Consider the following 16,096-nt stretch of genomic DNA (forward strand, 5'->3'; position numbering starts at 1 on the left):
CACGATGATACAATTAAAGTTTTACATCAAACATCACACAACCGATTACTAAACCTCCACACATACCTGACGATGATCTCCATGGTAGCAGCCTCCAATGTATGGCTCACTAATGTTAGAATATATCGATTCTCCTCCCTTTGAAGCAATGATCGGAACCACAGTCAGTGAGTATCTTAAATGAAGCAATGGCCAGAAGCGTAATTAGTGAATACCCTGAAGATCATCTGTATATAAGCAATATTCCTTCATTTCTTATAAACAATATCATTATGGCTCAATTATATTAACCAAAAAATTGCTGCTACTCCGACCCTTCCAGGCGGCCGCTGGAGTCGGGGTTTGTCGGCGTTGTTGTTGTGCTCATCCCCTTCTGGAGGTGGGCGGCTATGTTCAGGCCCTATTATTGATCTGACAAAGTGCCGGCTTGCTCATCTGGTGGCTGGGTTCAGATGGACGATGGGTCACCGAACCTGGTGAGGCGGTTGGAATCGGCAGCAAATGCCCGTTCTCCGTCAACAAGCGAATTTGTCATCGCTGCTCGCCATGCTGGTTTCTCTAATGAAGAAATTCTTTAGGCTGAAGAGGGAGACGCCACCACCAATTCCTCTCTGGCTGAGCGCATTGTGACAACAGTGGATCATCAACTCTACACCACCATCAATTCTGGTTCTCATTTAGGATAGGCAAAGAAGTCTCCACGCACGTCGCAACGGTGTGGGCAGGGGAAGAATCGTGTGTGGCTCATGCGCCCCTAGCAAGGTCCCCTGCCCAAAACTCGGCCGCCATCAGTGGTTATATTGGGTGACTTTCTTTTAAGGGGATTCAATGACTGCAATACATGGAGGGCCTCATGCTCAGATGGTGCCTGAAATCATGGCCCCTTGAATTCTCGCAAATGGGACAGGAAATTATCGTATGTGCAGCTGAAGTAGAAATCACATATTTGGCGCCATCTGGGATCGACATGCTCCAAATTCCCAGCCAATTCCTTCCTTTGATGGTAGCACAAAGACCCTCCCTCAAATCAAACAGGTGGTGATGGCATGTCATGGCTTTGACAATTTTGCCATGGCCCTTCCAAAAGACCGGTTGCTGTCATCCAAGCTACCAGCCAGGGTAGCAGAGGCGCTGCTGGAGGGATCAATGGTGGCAGCAGTGCTGGCCATGGCAGGAATGGGTGCCTATATTCCAATCTCTTGCTGACGTCAATGCTGCTGGTGACCTCGACGGTTTTGGAGGCAATTCAGGACATAGCTTTACACCTAGTGGCCAGTTCTCATTTGTCATTCACACATCGGCTAGGCATCCTTCGGGGGGGGGGGGGGGCTCCGGAGGCTTGGTCAGCATTACGGGATCCTACGGCGCTCTAGTAGAAGAAGCAACAGTGCTACAACAACTCCATTTATAGGCAATCCTTCTCGGCCAGGCACTTCAGCATTCCCATCCTCGCTGCCAACGTAGGAGGCAATGGAAGACAGATCAAAGTTGAAGAAATTGTTTTGTTTTCAATGCAAGACCAAATGTCACTTAATGGACAATTGTGTCACAGAGCTTTATTGCGCAATTTTCTAACAAAAGAGATGATCATTTACAAACGAAGTGCCCAATGTTGTGGATTCCCAAGACGAGAGCGACTCTCTTTGGCTTCGGTGGTGAAAAGTTAGGTTTCTCCCAAGTTCTACCATCATGTCATAAAGGGGGCGACTCTAGAACTTCAAACATAACCATGGTTAAGATCTCTGGGGCACATATTTCACCAGAAATGATTCAGTGTGAACTTCGTCGGAGGATCCGACTTGACTGGAATTGGGAACTAGTTCCAAATGGAGAGGATAGCTATCTTGTGGCCTTTTTCGAGTACAAAAGCACTTAACAAGATGGTTAACGCAGAATTTCACCTTAAAGCACACGAGGCAACTATCTCAATTGGAGAGTGGAAATCAGATGATGAGCCAAAGCCATTTTTCTAGTTGGATACAGTATGGGTGCACATCTTTGGTATTCCTACCGCTTTTCGATACTATTTGGTCATCTGGGCAATTGCCACTGTCATTGGGGTCCCACAAGATATTGATATGCAAATCCTGCGTCGCAATGGCATTGTTCATGTTCAGATGGATCTCATGGATGCTAAGCTGCTACCCACTAAAACTGATATTGTCCTTGGTCATTCAGGATGTGAAGTTACTTTCTCTCTTGAGGAGCTGAACTTTGTGGTGGTTGATGGCCCTAGGCTCTCTACTTCAGAAAGGGATTTCAATGAAGACGAAGATTATTTATTGGAAGACGATCCGGTTGGGTCTCAAGATAAGGCCAACAAGAAGGGAAAATATTTCTTCAAATTCTAATAGAAAAGAACCAAATGTTAACTTTACGCAGGTTGTTGGGGCCTCGCTGAGGAGATCATCATCCACCTTGTTGAGTGGAAACATCACCCATTCATCATCTACAACCTCTGAATTGCCACTCAACACCACTGGAGAGATGGCTTGCAATTCTACCAGTTGGCGCGATGGTGTCGGCAGTGAGGTGCTCGCACAGTAGGAGATCAGCGGTGACCTAAGAGGTGTGTGCCTTCATTAGGTTGGTACAGGTGGGCTTGTCAATGCTCCTGCTGGCGTGTGCAGCTATGGTGCATGCATAGCTCTTGGCTCAGCTAGGGTGATGAACACGTAGAAGGCTGTGGGCGTCGCCTCCTCCCTATGCCTCATTTCGCCTACAATTCATCAATCTGCGGCAGCCAATTACAACTTGGCCACACCAAGAGGACCTACATCGTTGCTATCGCCGAAGGCCGCCTCCTATGGGGCTGCCTAGGTTGCTATTCTGGCGCCCAAAGCCAGTGTAGCGACCATTGAGGCAGGCATGAAGTCCTACGAAGGGTTGTGGCTCCCTAGCATCCTGGTGGGGTCTTCTTGTGCTGGGACAAACACCAACACTGCGGCTTTGGTAATAGGTCAGCCTTGCATCCTTGCAACACTTTGAAGGCCACGAGCGGCAAGGCGGTGTCCCTAGCCTCGCCGATAGAGGTTTGCAGCCAGCCGGTCTACATCCAACTGGTGGGTGCCTCCCCGGATCTTCACAACACCGAGAGGGCGGTGCAGCATGTCCTCGATGATGCTTCATGGTCGGTCCTCTCCCGGTGTCATGTTTCGTCAGCTAGGGCATGCACGACTACTCAGCGGCCAGCTTTGGCTTCGTGTGTGATGTCAGCCAGTGTCGCAGGGTCGGCATCTGATGGGTTACGGTGCAGTCGGTGCAGGCACTCCTCTCTAAGGGCGGATGGCACATTGAAGGCGGACGATGACTCGTTGGGCCAGGCCATGAGACGGCAAAAAGGAACCTCGATGTGTCGCGTTGCACTGAAGAGGTTGGCGGCAAAAACCCTACTTTCACGGCTACATCTTTTTTTAGCAACATCACAAGGTACGTGCGTTGACCCTTCTTAACCCCTGCTATCTAGTTCATATTTGGTGTCTAGTCTCACTCCTCTCAGTATTTCATTGGGACAAAATAGCTTGGAAATAGAAAAGTTTTCGAAAGTTTTAATATATATGATGGATCATGCAAATGTAAGCATACAAAATCATTCAAACACCGCCCAAGACGAACACTCCATAGTGAAAGTGCATCTAGGCCCCTTGTGGGTTTTGGATAATTGATGATAAATGATTAAGGGACTAATGGTTTTATCAAGTGTATGAACAGGTTTTAGTCCCGTTGAAAAAGGATAAAAGATGTCCATACCCCTCAAAAAGAAAGAAGAAGTGACATGAAGAGACTCTTAGAATCCAACTATTTTTAATTTGAATTTTGAGTCTTAGGAATATCGTACTATTAAGAGGGATGCTTTTTGTAGTTTTGGTAGTGTCTCAGTGCTCAAAGTGCTTTATGAAAATCAATTTTTGAGAGGCACCATCACTCACGAACACCGGGATCAAAGGCCAGTTTTGTCTGGTTCCGGAGTCTCCGGGTTGGTCTGGAAACTCCAGACTCTGTAGGTGTTCTGGAGTCTCCAAGAAGAGCTCTCGGTCAGGCTTTATTTATGTGCCCAGAGTCTCCGGGATGGCCGGGATACTCCGGACAGTGCAAATGTTCTGGATACTCTGAGTGAGTCTCCGAGAAGAGCTCTCGGTTTTGATTTAATTTTTTAAAGCCCAGAGTCTCCAAGTTAGTTTGGATACTCCGGATGTTGTTAAGTCTCGGATTCTCCGAGTGAGACTCTGAGGCAGACTCTCGGTTAGCTAAGGTTTTTACCCGGAGTCTCCAAGGTTTGATGCTTCCGGATCTTCCGGGCATCCTTCGAACTAGAGTTCTAGCCGGTTTTTCTCAAAATGTTACCCGGAGACTCCAGGTGAACCCAGATACTCTGGGTCAGTGTAACAACTAGTTCTGACAGGTTAGGTGCGCAGTTTTCTGGGCTACCCGGAGACTCCGGGTGTACTTGGAGACTCCGAGTCTGCCTGGATTGCACAGTAATGGCTAGTTTTTGGGGGAAGAGTATAAATACCTCTTCACCCCCTCTCATTGAAGGCTTGCTGAACCATAAGCTCATTTACTCTCTCTAGAGCATTCAATAGCCCTTCCAACCCCACTAGTGCCCAATCTTTGCAAAGATTTGAGAGTTTGGTTTGAGGCGTGAGATTTGGAGCAAGAGAGCAAAAAGAAATTCTTTGAGCATTTGAGTTCTTGCCAAGCTGCGAATTGCAATCTTTTCTCTTGATGCCTTGTGCTTCTAGACGGCAAGAGGTCACCCGTAGAGCACCCAATCGTTGTGAAGTGCTACGGGGAGTTTGTATTACCCACGATTTGAGTAAGAATCCTAGCTCGATCTTTGTGGTCGCTTGGGTGAGGATAGGGTTGAAAAGACCCGGCTCTTTGTGAGCTCCTCAACGGAGACATATGCACTTCTTTGTGAGGTGACCGAACTTCAGATTTAAATCTTGTCTCCATTTAAATTCTTGTAAGTTATTCATTCAAATTGCTATTTGAGGATTTACCTCAATTTTATTGCTTATGAATATTTAATTGTACCTTTATTGTTAAGTAGAAAATATCTATCTTAGAGATACTGTGATAGCTCATAGTCTCTAGTAGATTATCTTAAGCTTACTTTATTTTCGAGTTCCTGTATAGTCCGGATAATCTGGGTGAACTCGAATACTCCGGAACTCGAAGTATCCGGACCTGCCCGGAGTCTCCGGAAACTGTTTAATCCACTGTTGAGTTTTAATTTTCAAAATTGACTATTCACCCCCCTCTAGTCAACATCAAGGACTTTCACACAGACGTAACTGAGGATGATTCAGACACTGACTATGATGGCTCCATTCTATCTCACTTGGTGAGGGAAATTTTTTAGGTTGATATGGGTGAGGCATTGCCTGAAAACATTATTTGTGACCTTAAGGCTAGCCCTCGAAAATCCAAATCGCTATCCTCAAATAAAAAAGGCCATGGATAAAAAAAGGCTAGGAAAAATAAAAAACAAAATGGTGAAAAATGAAAGGCATTTTATGGAATAGCAGAGGTCTTCGGGACTTGGCTAAAATTAGATTAATTGCTGATTACAATAATGAACACGAGCTGGACTTTATGGCCCTGGTAGAGACGGGGAAGCATAGCGTCGATGGATGGCTCCTATCTTGACTCTCTGGCGGTTAGGACTACCAATGGCACTGCCATCCTCCACAGAGCAGATCTAGAGGTATCCTCATCAGACATAATGTAGCTACCTTGGATGTCGAGAATATTCAATGGGGAATTCTTAGTCAGAATCCATCTCTGGAATAAAATCGACTCCTTCCAATGGAGCTTAGCTGCAGTCTATGGGCTAGCTCAAGACAATTTAAAGTCTAACTTTTTGGAAGAAGTGGTCAACATCTGCCATGATAACCCTTATCATATGTTGGTTAGTGGAGACCTCAATATTCTTCGGTTCCGAAGTAAGAAAAACAATGATAGATTTCAAACCAGGCGGCCTTTCCTGTTCAATGCAGCCATTGACAGTTTGGATTTAAGGGAAATTGAGCTATCCGAAGGGCAATTCACATGGGAAAACAACCTACAAAACCCCACTTTTGAAAACTTGACCGAGTGCTTATGTCTACAGAGTGGGAAGAGAGATACCCTTTGGTCATAGCCTGGGCCCTCGAGCGGACTAGGGTATCCGACCACACTCCTATTCTGCTTGACACTAGTAACCCAATCATAAGGGGGAGTACAAACCCTTCAAATTCGAATTGGAATGGGTACGTCATGAGGGTTTTGCCGAACGGATGAAAGAAATTTGGAGCCATCGGGTGGCAGGTCGAAATTCCATGCAAAAGTGGACCCAAAAAAATTAGCTCGCTAAGACGTTACCTCAGATGTTGGGCAACAAACATTGGAGGAACATATAAAAAAAAAGAAAGAACTCCTAGAGATCATAGGTAACCTCGACCGAATTTCCGAATCTCGGGGTATATCAGATTCAGAGATAAACTTAAAAAGTCAGGCTAATGAAAACTTAGTCAAGCTCCCGCGAGAAGAGGAGCTAAAGTGGTATCAAAGGGATAAGGTAAACCAAGTCTTACATGGAGATAACAACACAAAATACTTCTACATGATTGCAAATGGAAAGCATAGGAAAAGTTGTATCTTTTCCTTAGATCAGGAGGAAGAAAAAAATTGAAGGTGAATCACAAATAAATGATTACATTACAAAGTTCTATAAAAATCTTTTTGGTCTGCCGGGGATAAACCACTTCTCCTTTCTCAAATCGCTGTGGGATGATGGCCCTGTTTGGCATAGCTTAAGCTTATAGGATTTTTCTAAAAAGTCGCTTATCTGAAAAGCTGCTTATGGCTTCTGAGAAAAGCGGTTAGCTTATGAGCTTAATTTTTAGTCTCTCAGCACACCAGCTTTTTAGAAAAGTCACAGCAGCACAAAATCACAAATAAGAATCTTACATAAGTGAAAAATATGCATTCATCAGGGGGCGTATTTGATTTTGTATTTTTGAGCTTTTATTGTTCTTTTGAAGTTTTTGGATTGTCTTTGCCTCTCTTAGGCCTTATGCTTATGCTAAATGACATATATATTTTTTACTCTTTCTTGAATTTTTGGTCACTTGGATGAGTCTATCTTCTTCAAACCAAAATTTTTGTGCTCTGAGGTGTTACCAATGCACTTATCAAGGAGAAGATTGAGAAATCAAGTTAAAATATGTCTTGGTTTATATGTGATGAGTGATTTACAAGGTTGTCGATTTGGTTTGTTGAGTTTTGGATTGCTTGAGCTTATTTTGAATATTTTGATTATAGATTAATTAGAGTTGGAGTTAGAGAAATGTGTTTGCTTGTCTTATGGTGTGCAGGTGACAGATACAACTTGGCGGTCGAAGTCGGGTGATCGAGGCTAAGTGGGTGCTTGATGTCAGACGATCAAAAAGACTGTGCGGAGTTAAGGGTGATCCTAGCTGTACACGTGGTGGTCAAGCAAAGCATGAAACGGATGATGAAGACGGCGTGTTGATAAAGTCAAGTGAAAGAGATGCTGGTGCAAGTAACAAGGTGGGCCGAGGGATTGTGAGCTGGAGAGATTTGTCGGTGGTCAGAATCGTAAGATGGAGTACACATGTCAACATCAGAGAGCTTGTTTAATATGTAAGCAAGTGGCGAGTCATGCTTTGAGAAGGGTGCAGAGGGTTTCACGGTTGGACCTCAAAACCGTGGGAGGATTATAGGAGTATGTGACACCATCACGAAGCTTGCGTCGAGGCGAAGCTATGTCGTGAAGGCGTCACAACTGTTCGATGGACAGAGCAAGAAATGGACAAAAATACCCTCGGTGGTAGGTAGGAGTGTACTACAAGAAATGAGTATTTTGGTAACAAGCTACGAAACTTAGGGGTCAAACTTCCTAAACCTATAAATAGAGGGGCAGAGCTATGATAGAGTTTAAACCAATCAGTTGAGCCTCTTATACCACTCATTTGAGAGTCTAGTGCTAAGGTTTTAGAGGAGAGGAGGATGGGTAATTAGCCTATGTAACATGTGAGAGTTTTTGAAAGAGAAATCCTTATAATCTGTTTAAAATAGGGCTGTCTTCTTTGAGTAATGAAGTTTATATTTTTGCGTATACTTGAATTTCCCTCTTTCTAGTTTCTCTTGGTTCACTTGAAAGTTTGCAAGTTTTTCCTTTTTTGTTTATGATTTTCTTGTTGATTTTCATTTTTGCCTTTGAGCTACGATTTTTCAACCTTGAGAAGTTTTTTTTTAATTGCTAGAGACATAAATGTTCGTATACTCATGTATTTGAGAGGGTCTTGAATCTTTTTGTCTTTAGACCATCAACTTGGAGAGTTACTTCTTTCGGTGACTATCTTTTTACTTCGTTCTTCGTTTAAGTTTCAAGCTTTTATGCTCAAAGGTATGGAATGGTCTTGAAAAGAAGCTATGGTTCATATTCTATATGTGGAGTTTCTTTAGAACTTTCTTTCTCATTTTGTCTATCTAAAATTTATGCTTCTATTTATACATTTTTTAGAGCGTTAGGTGAATAAAGAGTAGATCATCTATTTTCCGAGAAATTTATAAAGTGTCTATTCATCCTCCCTAGTCACCGATCTCGGTTCTACATATATAATTTTCAAATATTTAGCCTCAATATGCAAGCAAAATATTGAATAGTTTGACTATAAGCCACCCAAATTGGTAATTTTGGGGACCAAGAGAAGTAAGAAAGGTATCGCAATCGATTCTCAACTTGAAAAGAAGCAATTTGGAATAATTGATCTGGGACACGATTTACTATTTTATAACTGTTTTTTAAAAGAGATTGTTAGACTTTGATGGAGAGCCTTTTATACTATCAGTACAAGTGATGGGAGTATTATGAATCAAAATTGCCAAGCCTTACATTTAAACAATCCAGACAGTAATACGACGACATGATGCCTTTTCACTATCGGTACACGTGTGCAGCCACAAAGGGTATCACAGAGATGAACGGACAAAGGATATCACAGGGATGAACGGTGAAAAGGATCCCTATAGGCACCATCTTTGTCGTACTAGCTGCGTCATCTCTTACTCGACTGCGCACAACGCACCTGTGTCTGTGTGAGAAAGAAGATGCCATGGCTGCTATGTGGCACGTCACATCTGAGACCAACTGGACACATGAAGGAAATGGTGACGACTAATCACCAGGAGGGGCCATGAGAACAAACCAAAGTCCAAAGGGAGACGAGTCAAAAGACAAACGGCCGGAAGATCCAAAGCAATCACGCCAGGATGCCACTCCGACATGTATCAATACTCCAGCACCCTGAACGGTTGCAGAAGCAGAAGCACAAGCCGAGTACAAGAGCTTACTCGCAAGTAAGAAACAGAGCAAACCAAGCTAGCTCGTGGTCTGCACCGCATCGGCAATCGATCAGGCAGACAAGGGACAAGATATGGTGCAGCATCAAGAGGTGATCCCACTGATGACGCCGTACAAGATGGGCCAGTTTGAGCTCTCCCACCGGGTGGTGCTCGCGCCGATGGCACGGTGCCGGTCCTACGGGAACGTGCCGCAGCCGCACGCGGCGGTATATTACTCGCAGCGCGCCACCAGGGGCGGCTTGCTCATCACGGAGGCCACGGGTGTGTCCGCCACCGCGCAGGGGTACCCGGAGACCCCCGGCATCTGGACGCAGGAGCAGGTCGAGGCGTGGAAACCCATCGTCGACGCCGTCCACCGCAAGGGCGCACTCTTCTTCTGCCAGATTTTGCACGTCGGCAGGGTCTCCACCAACGGCACGTGACCACGCCCATTTCGAGTGCGTGTTTATCAGCTGCGCGATCGATCGATTGTTCGTTGCTAATTCTTTGTGAATTGTGAACCAACGTGCAGATTTTCAGCCATATGGACAGGCGCCCATCTCGAGCACGGACAAGCAGATCTCCCCGGATGCCGAGCCCGGCAAGGTGTATTCCAAGCCGCGGCGGCTCCGGACGGAGGAGATCCCGGGGATTGTGGACGACTTCAGGTGCGCGGCGCGGAACGCCATCGAGGCCGGGTTCGACGGCGTGGAGATCCACGCCGCGCACGGGTATCTCCTCGAGCAGTTCATGAAGGACAGCACCAACGACCGCACCGACGAGTATGGCGGCAGCCTCGAGAACCGGTGTCGCTTGGCGGTGGAGGTCGTCGACGCCGTCGTCCGCGAGGTGGGCGCGCACCGCGTGGGCATGAGGCTGTCGCCGTTCATCAACTTTCTGGACTGTGTCGACTCCGACCCGGTGGCGCTCGGTGACTACATGGTTCGACAGCTCAACAGGCACGTCGGCTTCCTCTACTGCCACATGGTGGAGCCCCGGTTGACCTTCAATGGCACGTTCATCATCGACGATCGCAGGCAGATCCCACACGGGTTGTTGCCGTTCCGGAAGGCCTTCAATGGCACGTTCATCGCCGCCGGTGCGTACGACCGGGAGGAAGGTAACAAGGTGGTGGCCGACGGCTACGCCGACCTCGTCGCCTACGGGCGGCTCTTCTTGGCCAACCCGGACCTGCCCAACAGGTTTGAGCTAGGTGCGCCCCTGAACAAGTACAACCGCTCCACCTTCTACACGCAGGATCCTGTCATTGGCTACACAGACTACCCGTTTCTTGACGACGACGACAACGACTCAGCTGCTCAAGCTTAATCATGAAGATCAACAATGAGGTCACCATCAATAATGTGCATGGTCGGTGCAGAGTAGCTCAACGTGATATTCAAACCAGAGATCCCGAGTTTGAGTCATATGCATCATATCCCGAGAACTGAGAGAGGAATTAGATACATATTATTATAGGTAAGAGGATCTATTGTAGAACAAATTCTATAAAATTTGCTTCTAAATTCTGGTGATATGATGCATCTCCTAACGCCCAACAACCAACAAACCTCAGTTCGTTGGGAAAGATAAGCATAATCAAATACAACAATCAGAATACAAAAGTGCCATGTACACGGGATAAACGACAACATCCAAGTAAATATGCATTATGTACATATTCATTTATGTTTTAATTTCCGTGATCTCAATTATGTCTTTTGGGAATATCCTTAAATGGTTGTCTAGTCTATTTTATCTATCTTTTGGGCATTTGATTAAGTTGATTATTGATAAATGGATTCGATTTGGCTATCTACATCTCTATTGTGTCTTATTTAAGCTGTATGCATCCAGTGAATAAGTCAGCACAAGCCTATCTAGATTCATTGCCTGTGATTCAATTTTACTAGACTGATAGGCGCGAGTTGCGCGCCTGGGTGTGGTAGGTGTAAGCTTTGTGAGCTGGAGCGAGGAGTCGGCTGATGGCTGTTAGAACTTGTAATCGGAATTAATGAAGCATGTAATCCGAAGGCGTTTGGAAAGTGCAGATTGATGTGATCGTAATTACAGGATTGGTGAAGTTTGAGAATAAGGCTGGTACGAATTGTTAGTGCAGGTTATGTAGCAGGCTTAGAAAATAATGGGAAAATGGAAGTAAATAAAAAGGTAACACATCATTTAGTTAAAAAAAGAGGGAGCACAGATGGTACTGCAGGTAAAGTGGCGACGTTTGGTGAGCACAATATAAGAGGTTATGTAATGGTTGTAGGGTATACATGATACACGTGCAGACTATATTAGCAAAAAGTATGAGAAGCTAACAGTCCTGAAATGCAAAACAGAAAGAGTAGTTGATTAGCAGTGATTTATATTGGGTTGATATCCGAAAGCACCACAGCTGAAGGTAAGCGAAATACAGTATGGGAAGCCTAGTTTTGAGCCGCTAGGGTCGGCCATGTTAAAACAAGCAAATGTAACAACATATTGAGGTGGAAGACTGTGTCTGGGAGTGGAAAATACAGAGGTGGGAACCCAGGCAACATCTGCTGCGGCATCCGGGAAGTAAGAAGGTAAAAGCACACGTGATGGGAGCTAATCTATAGTGTAAGAGGCTAAGGCAAGTAGTTTTTTTTGGACGGTACGTCTGAACATATGTAGCGATGTAGTTATAGGCAAGCAGCTCTAGGAGTAGGTACATATATTATTAGGATAATATAGGGAGGCATGGCTGTCTGGATAGATTGGGTAGGGAGTTGGCTGTACATAAGATACAAGTTGGTGTTTTGTAGACGATGAGTGGTGATGCTGGAGCTGATGGTCAGTTGGCACCATGGGTAGGCAACCTACATACAATAGATGTGTATGTTAGAATTTCAGGTTTTTTGGGTTCTGGAAGCAGTAACGTATTCACTATGGTAGAATGGGTGCCCCCCCTCTCCCGAGGAGCAGGTACTTAACAATAATCTGCATATTAGGCAAAGAGGAATGGTACGTTACCTAGTTTTTGTCATTGGAGACGGAGAAGCGGAGTTTCCTAGCGGCACGATGTGGCTCTGCATTGGTGGAAGGGCTGCAAAGGGTCGATATTGTTTATGACCAAAGACTGTACTGTATGGGGGGAGGGGTTAATGAAAGGAGCTCAGGAACAACAAGGGCAGGCAATAAGTACCTTCTGGCGGTAGGGATGGTGGTATAGAGGTTTTCAGTGCTTGGGAGGGACCGTTTGTGGGATGCAGAGTTGCTGCTGTTGGGCTATTTTGACAAAGGAACATTATGAAAGGCATGGAGTTAGAGTTAGGTTGTACTGACAATTCTGGCAGATGTACGAAAGGTAAGTATACAAATGTGGATATGTATATTAGTGTGTTACCATGGATGTAGCCTGGCAAGTAGGTGTGGCCTGTGGTGGTGGTGTTGATGATGGTACAAGCTGCTGCACAGGCAGGAAAGCATAAATAATATCGTAAGTTTTTACCGAATTGGGCTGTGGAATGTGAAATAGGTAGTTTAGTGTGGGAGGAACCTTTTTAGGAGACGTAGGAGGGGATTGTGGGCAAATGTGTGCTGCTGTGGAGTTGAGCGACAGTTGCAATGTCTTGTGATGAAGGTATTGGAGTGGCTGTTATAGGATTGAGGAGCCTGCCTGATAATCCTGCATGAACAACAAGGGACTGGACTTGGAACATTTGGGCAATGCTCTGGAGGGAGCCTGTTGACATCTGTACAGTGATGGTGTAAGTTTTCCCAATATGGCTTGATATTTCAGGCGGGACATAGGCTGGGTTAGCTTTTGATGCTGCAATGAGGACTGTGGGAGGTTTCCCAATTAGTTGGTGGCCCATCTTCCCGAAGAATATGAAGCGCGCAAGTCGTGGGTTAGTTTCTTGGGTTGCAGATGGGTCGGTGCCATAGTATGTAATCCTGTATCTGTAACATAAATTGCGGAGCAATATATGTAAGCAGAAGCTATGTGTGAATGAGGATAGTGAAGGCAGGTAAAGTAGCATGCAAATGGGACGTACCATGGCTCTGCTTGTGTGCTGGAACACCAAGGACATTTATAAGAATCACCATCAGGATCAGTTTTTTTCCAGCAGATTCCATAGGACATATACCACCAGGATTCAGAAGGAACCAGGTCTTTGAGGAGGATAGTCACAGTATAGGTCTGGCCCTGCAATATTGATATTATGGGTCAGGTGTAATAGGGTTGAACAGGGAAAAAAGAAGCAAACATAGTAAGCAAGGGTTGCGATACCAGAGCATCATTGGGAATAAGATTGGTGAGGTCGACGACTATTGTAGGCACTGGGTTGTTCAGAGGAGGGTTTCCTTCGTGCCATTCGATTTGGTGTGGTTGATTTGCTAGGCTGCGTAATGAGCATTACGCAATTAGATTGGTAATGGATGCTATAGTGTTAATGCAGGTGTATACAGGATGGAAGTGCAGCTGAGATGGAAGTAGGTATAAAAGTTGGTGTAACCTGGTTTGTAGTGCTGTGATTTCAGGGATTGGTATATCAATATACCATTTTGTGGCGGAGATTCCTTGGAGGGCAATAGATCCTGCCAAAAAATGGCATCATATATACAGCATTGGCTGAGCAGTAGTGAGTGTGTTTGGAGGGATAGCGTGTGGTAGGTAAGGTAACATGCATGATAACATAATATTGCACCTAAAAAAATACCCACAGTCATACCAACGAAGAGCACATAAACTGCTGTGGTAGTTGATGCATCATGCAAGCGCTCGGCATCAAAGGACTGAGCTTGCTCTTGCCAGAAAGTGACAATCACTTTGTGGCTGAAATGTGATAATATTTTTAGTAAGCAAAATTAGCAAAAATGAAGGACATAGTGACTATGCAGTATGAATAACAAGAGTGCATGAATTAGGACCTGCCATCAGTTATATGGATGTTTCTTTTTAGTCTTGGGCCATTCTTAGTGTTCACTGTGACGACACCAGCAATAGCAATATTTTTTCCAACAAAATCTGCACAGGAAAAATAGTTCTATGAAGATTGTATGCAGGAAACCACTCATAGAAGGTAAGCATAAACGTAGAGGGGTATGCTGTGGTGGGCTACGGTAGATACCTGATAAAAGAACAGGTTTATTGACTCGCTGTGTTTGAACAGAATACGGAGCAGGCTCATATGCATAGATTGGGAACTCTTGAGGCTGCGGATATAACTTCGCCAACCTTTTTAGTCTTGGTAAACCTTGCCATAATGTAATGGTCAATGCACTTGTAGGTCTTCTTGGATGGAGCAACTTCGAAGTAGCTGATATCATAGATATTGCCTTCTTGAAGCAGAGATTTAAATTGCTGGAGCCAGCGTTCTGGGATACAGCCCTCCATTTTGGTACCCTAGGAAGGAATATGAATGTTGATAAAGTACTAATGGAATGGATAAAACTTTATAAAGTAAAACACAGGAGCACCAAATCTGAGGACTACACGGCGCTGTAGCAGAAGTGTGCAATGATAGGAACTAAGGCAACAGCAAGGATATTTTAGACTGAAAATAATGGAAGGATCATAGTACCTAAGCTAGAGGAGGCATATGGCAGGAAAATAGGCTTGCTGCTACAGGGACGTATACATTATTGTTGAATGTGAATGTATGATCCTTCCCGTGTGATCATAATTAGCACCACTCAAAACCTGTGCCTATTTTCTATATATTATATTTGGTTAAATTTAAGATTGAATAGTTAATATCGTTTCCAATAATTGGTAGAACGCTGTAATACTATATCGTAGGCTTTCTTATAGAAGAGGTAAATATATTCACAGTATTGTAATATGATTTCAGCAATTTGGCAATTCTATTGGAAGCAATAGAAAGTTCTACCAATTATTGGATCAGTGCTGAGCAGAGGTAAATTTCTACGGTTACAGTGGGGGTAACGTGGTGTTAACTCAGGGAATGGTGCAGCTATTATGAAAGGGTTTAGTTAACAGGCAGAGTTATATGTTATCTGTGTAGGTAATAGTATGTCCTATAGAGCGATTTGGATGGGCGGTGCATATGGCTGGCCATAGATCAGTTCTTAATATGTATGGGAAAAAGAAGGCTATTTATGACGACGAACAGGGAAAAGAAAAGGGAGGCTATGATTTCTAAATATTATTATTATTGAAGCAAAGGCTGGAAAACATGATGGTAAGGTACACTGTTAAACATTTGGAACGAAATGTAAGTGCTGTATGGGCAATGGATTACAGACCTCGTTATCAATCATTACAAAATCAACACGATACACCTTGAATGGGTTAGCCTGTTCCTGGCAGTCCCACAAACGCGCTATTCTGACTCGTATGTCCCATCTGTGGCGGCGCTGGCTCATCTCCCTGAGAGGAGTAGGCGCCATCTGCATTGTAGCAAAAGGGAATGGTAAGAGGATCGTAACAGTAGGCGGCATATAAGATGGTACTAATATACACGTACAGAGAGGGAAAACAGGGAGCGCACAACAAAGAGGGAAAAGGTATGCAGGAAAGAGTGCACCAGTGTGGGTAGTAGGTAATGCAAAGGAAGCTGGGTATAAGGAAAAAGAATATACACTGATCTCTATATATAGGGGGCAGGGAGGATAAATAGTACATCACATAATTACAGGTCCAAAAGTGATAAAAAACGAGCAAAAACGTATGTAACATAGTTGTACAGGTTAGACATGTTCAAGGACTTCTTTGTAAACAATATTTCTGGTTTGTTTTGTGGGGGAA

The 16,096-nt window shown here is 44.5% G+C and overlaps 1 protein-coding gene across 1 annotated transcript; it reads left to right on the forward strand.

Moving 5' to 3' along the window:
- The first annotated feature begins 9,258 nt into the window (after window positions 1-9,258).
- Window positions 9,259-11,001, forward strand: LOC133926432 (12-oxophytodienoate reductase 1-like). The gene is made up of 2 exons (XM_062372372.1): window positions 9,259-9,789; window positions 9,887-11,001. The coding sequence occupies exons 1-2, from the start codon at window positions 9,447-9,449 to the stop codon at window positions 10,681-10,683; spliced, it is 1,140 nt and encodes a 379-aa protein (XP_062228356.1). The 5' UTR covers window positions 9,259-9,446; the 3' UTR covers window positions 10,684-11,001.
- The last annotated feature ends 5,095 nt before the right edge of the window (window positions 11,002-16,096 follow it).

This window comes from Phragmites australis, chromosome 8, assembly GCF_958298935.1.
Source record: "Phragmites australis chromosome 8, lpPhrAust1.1, whole genome shotgun sequence".
NCBI classification, from domain to species: domain Eukaryota; kingdom Viridiplantae; phylum Streptophyta; class Magnoliopsida; order Poales; family Poaceae; genus Phragmites; species Phragmites australis.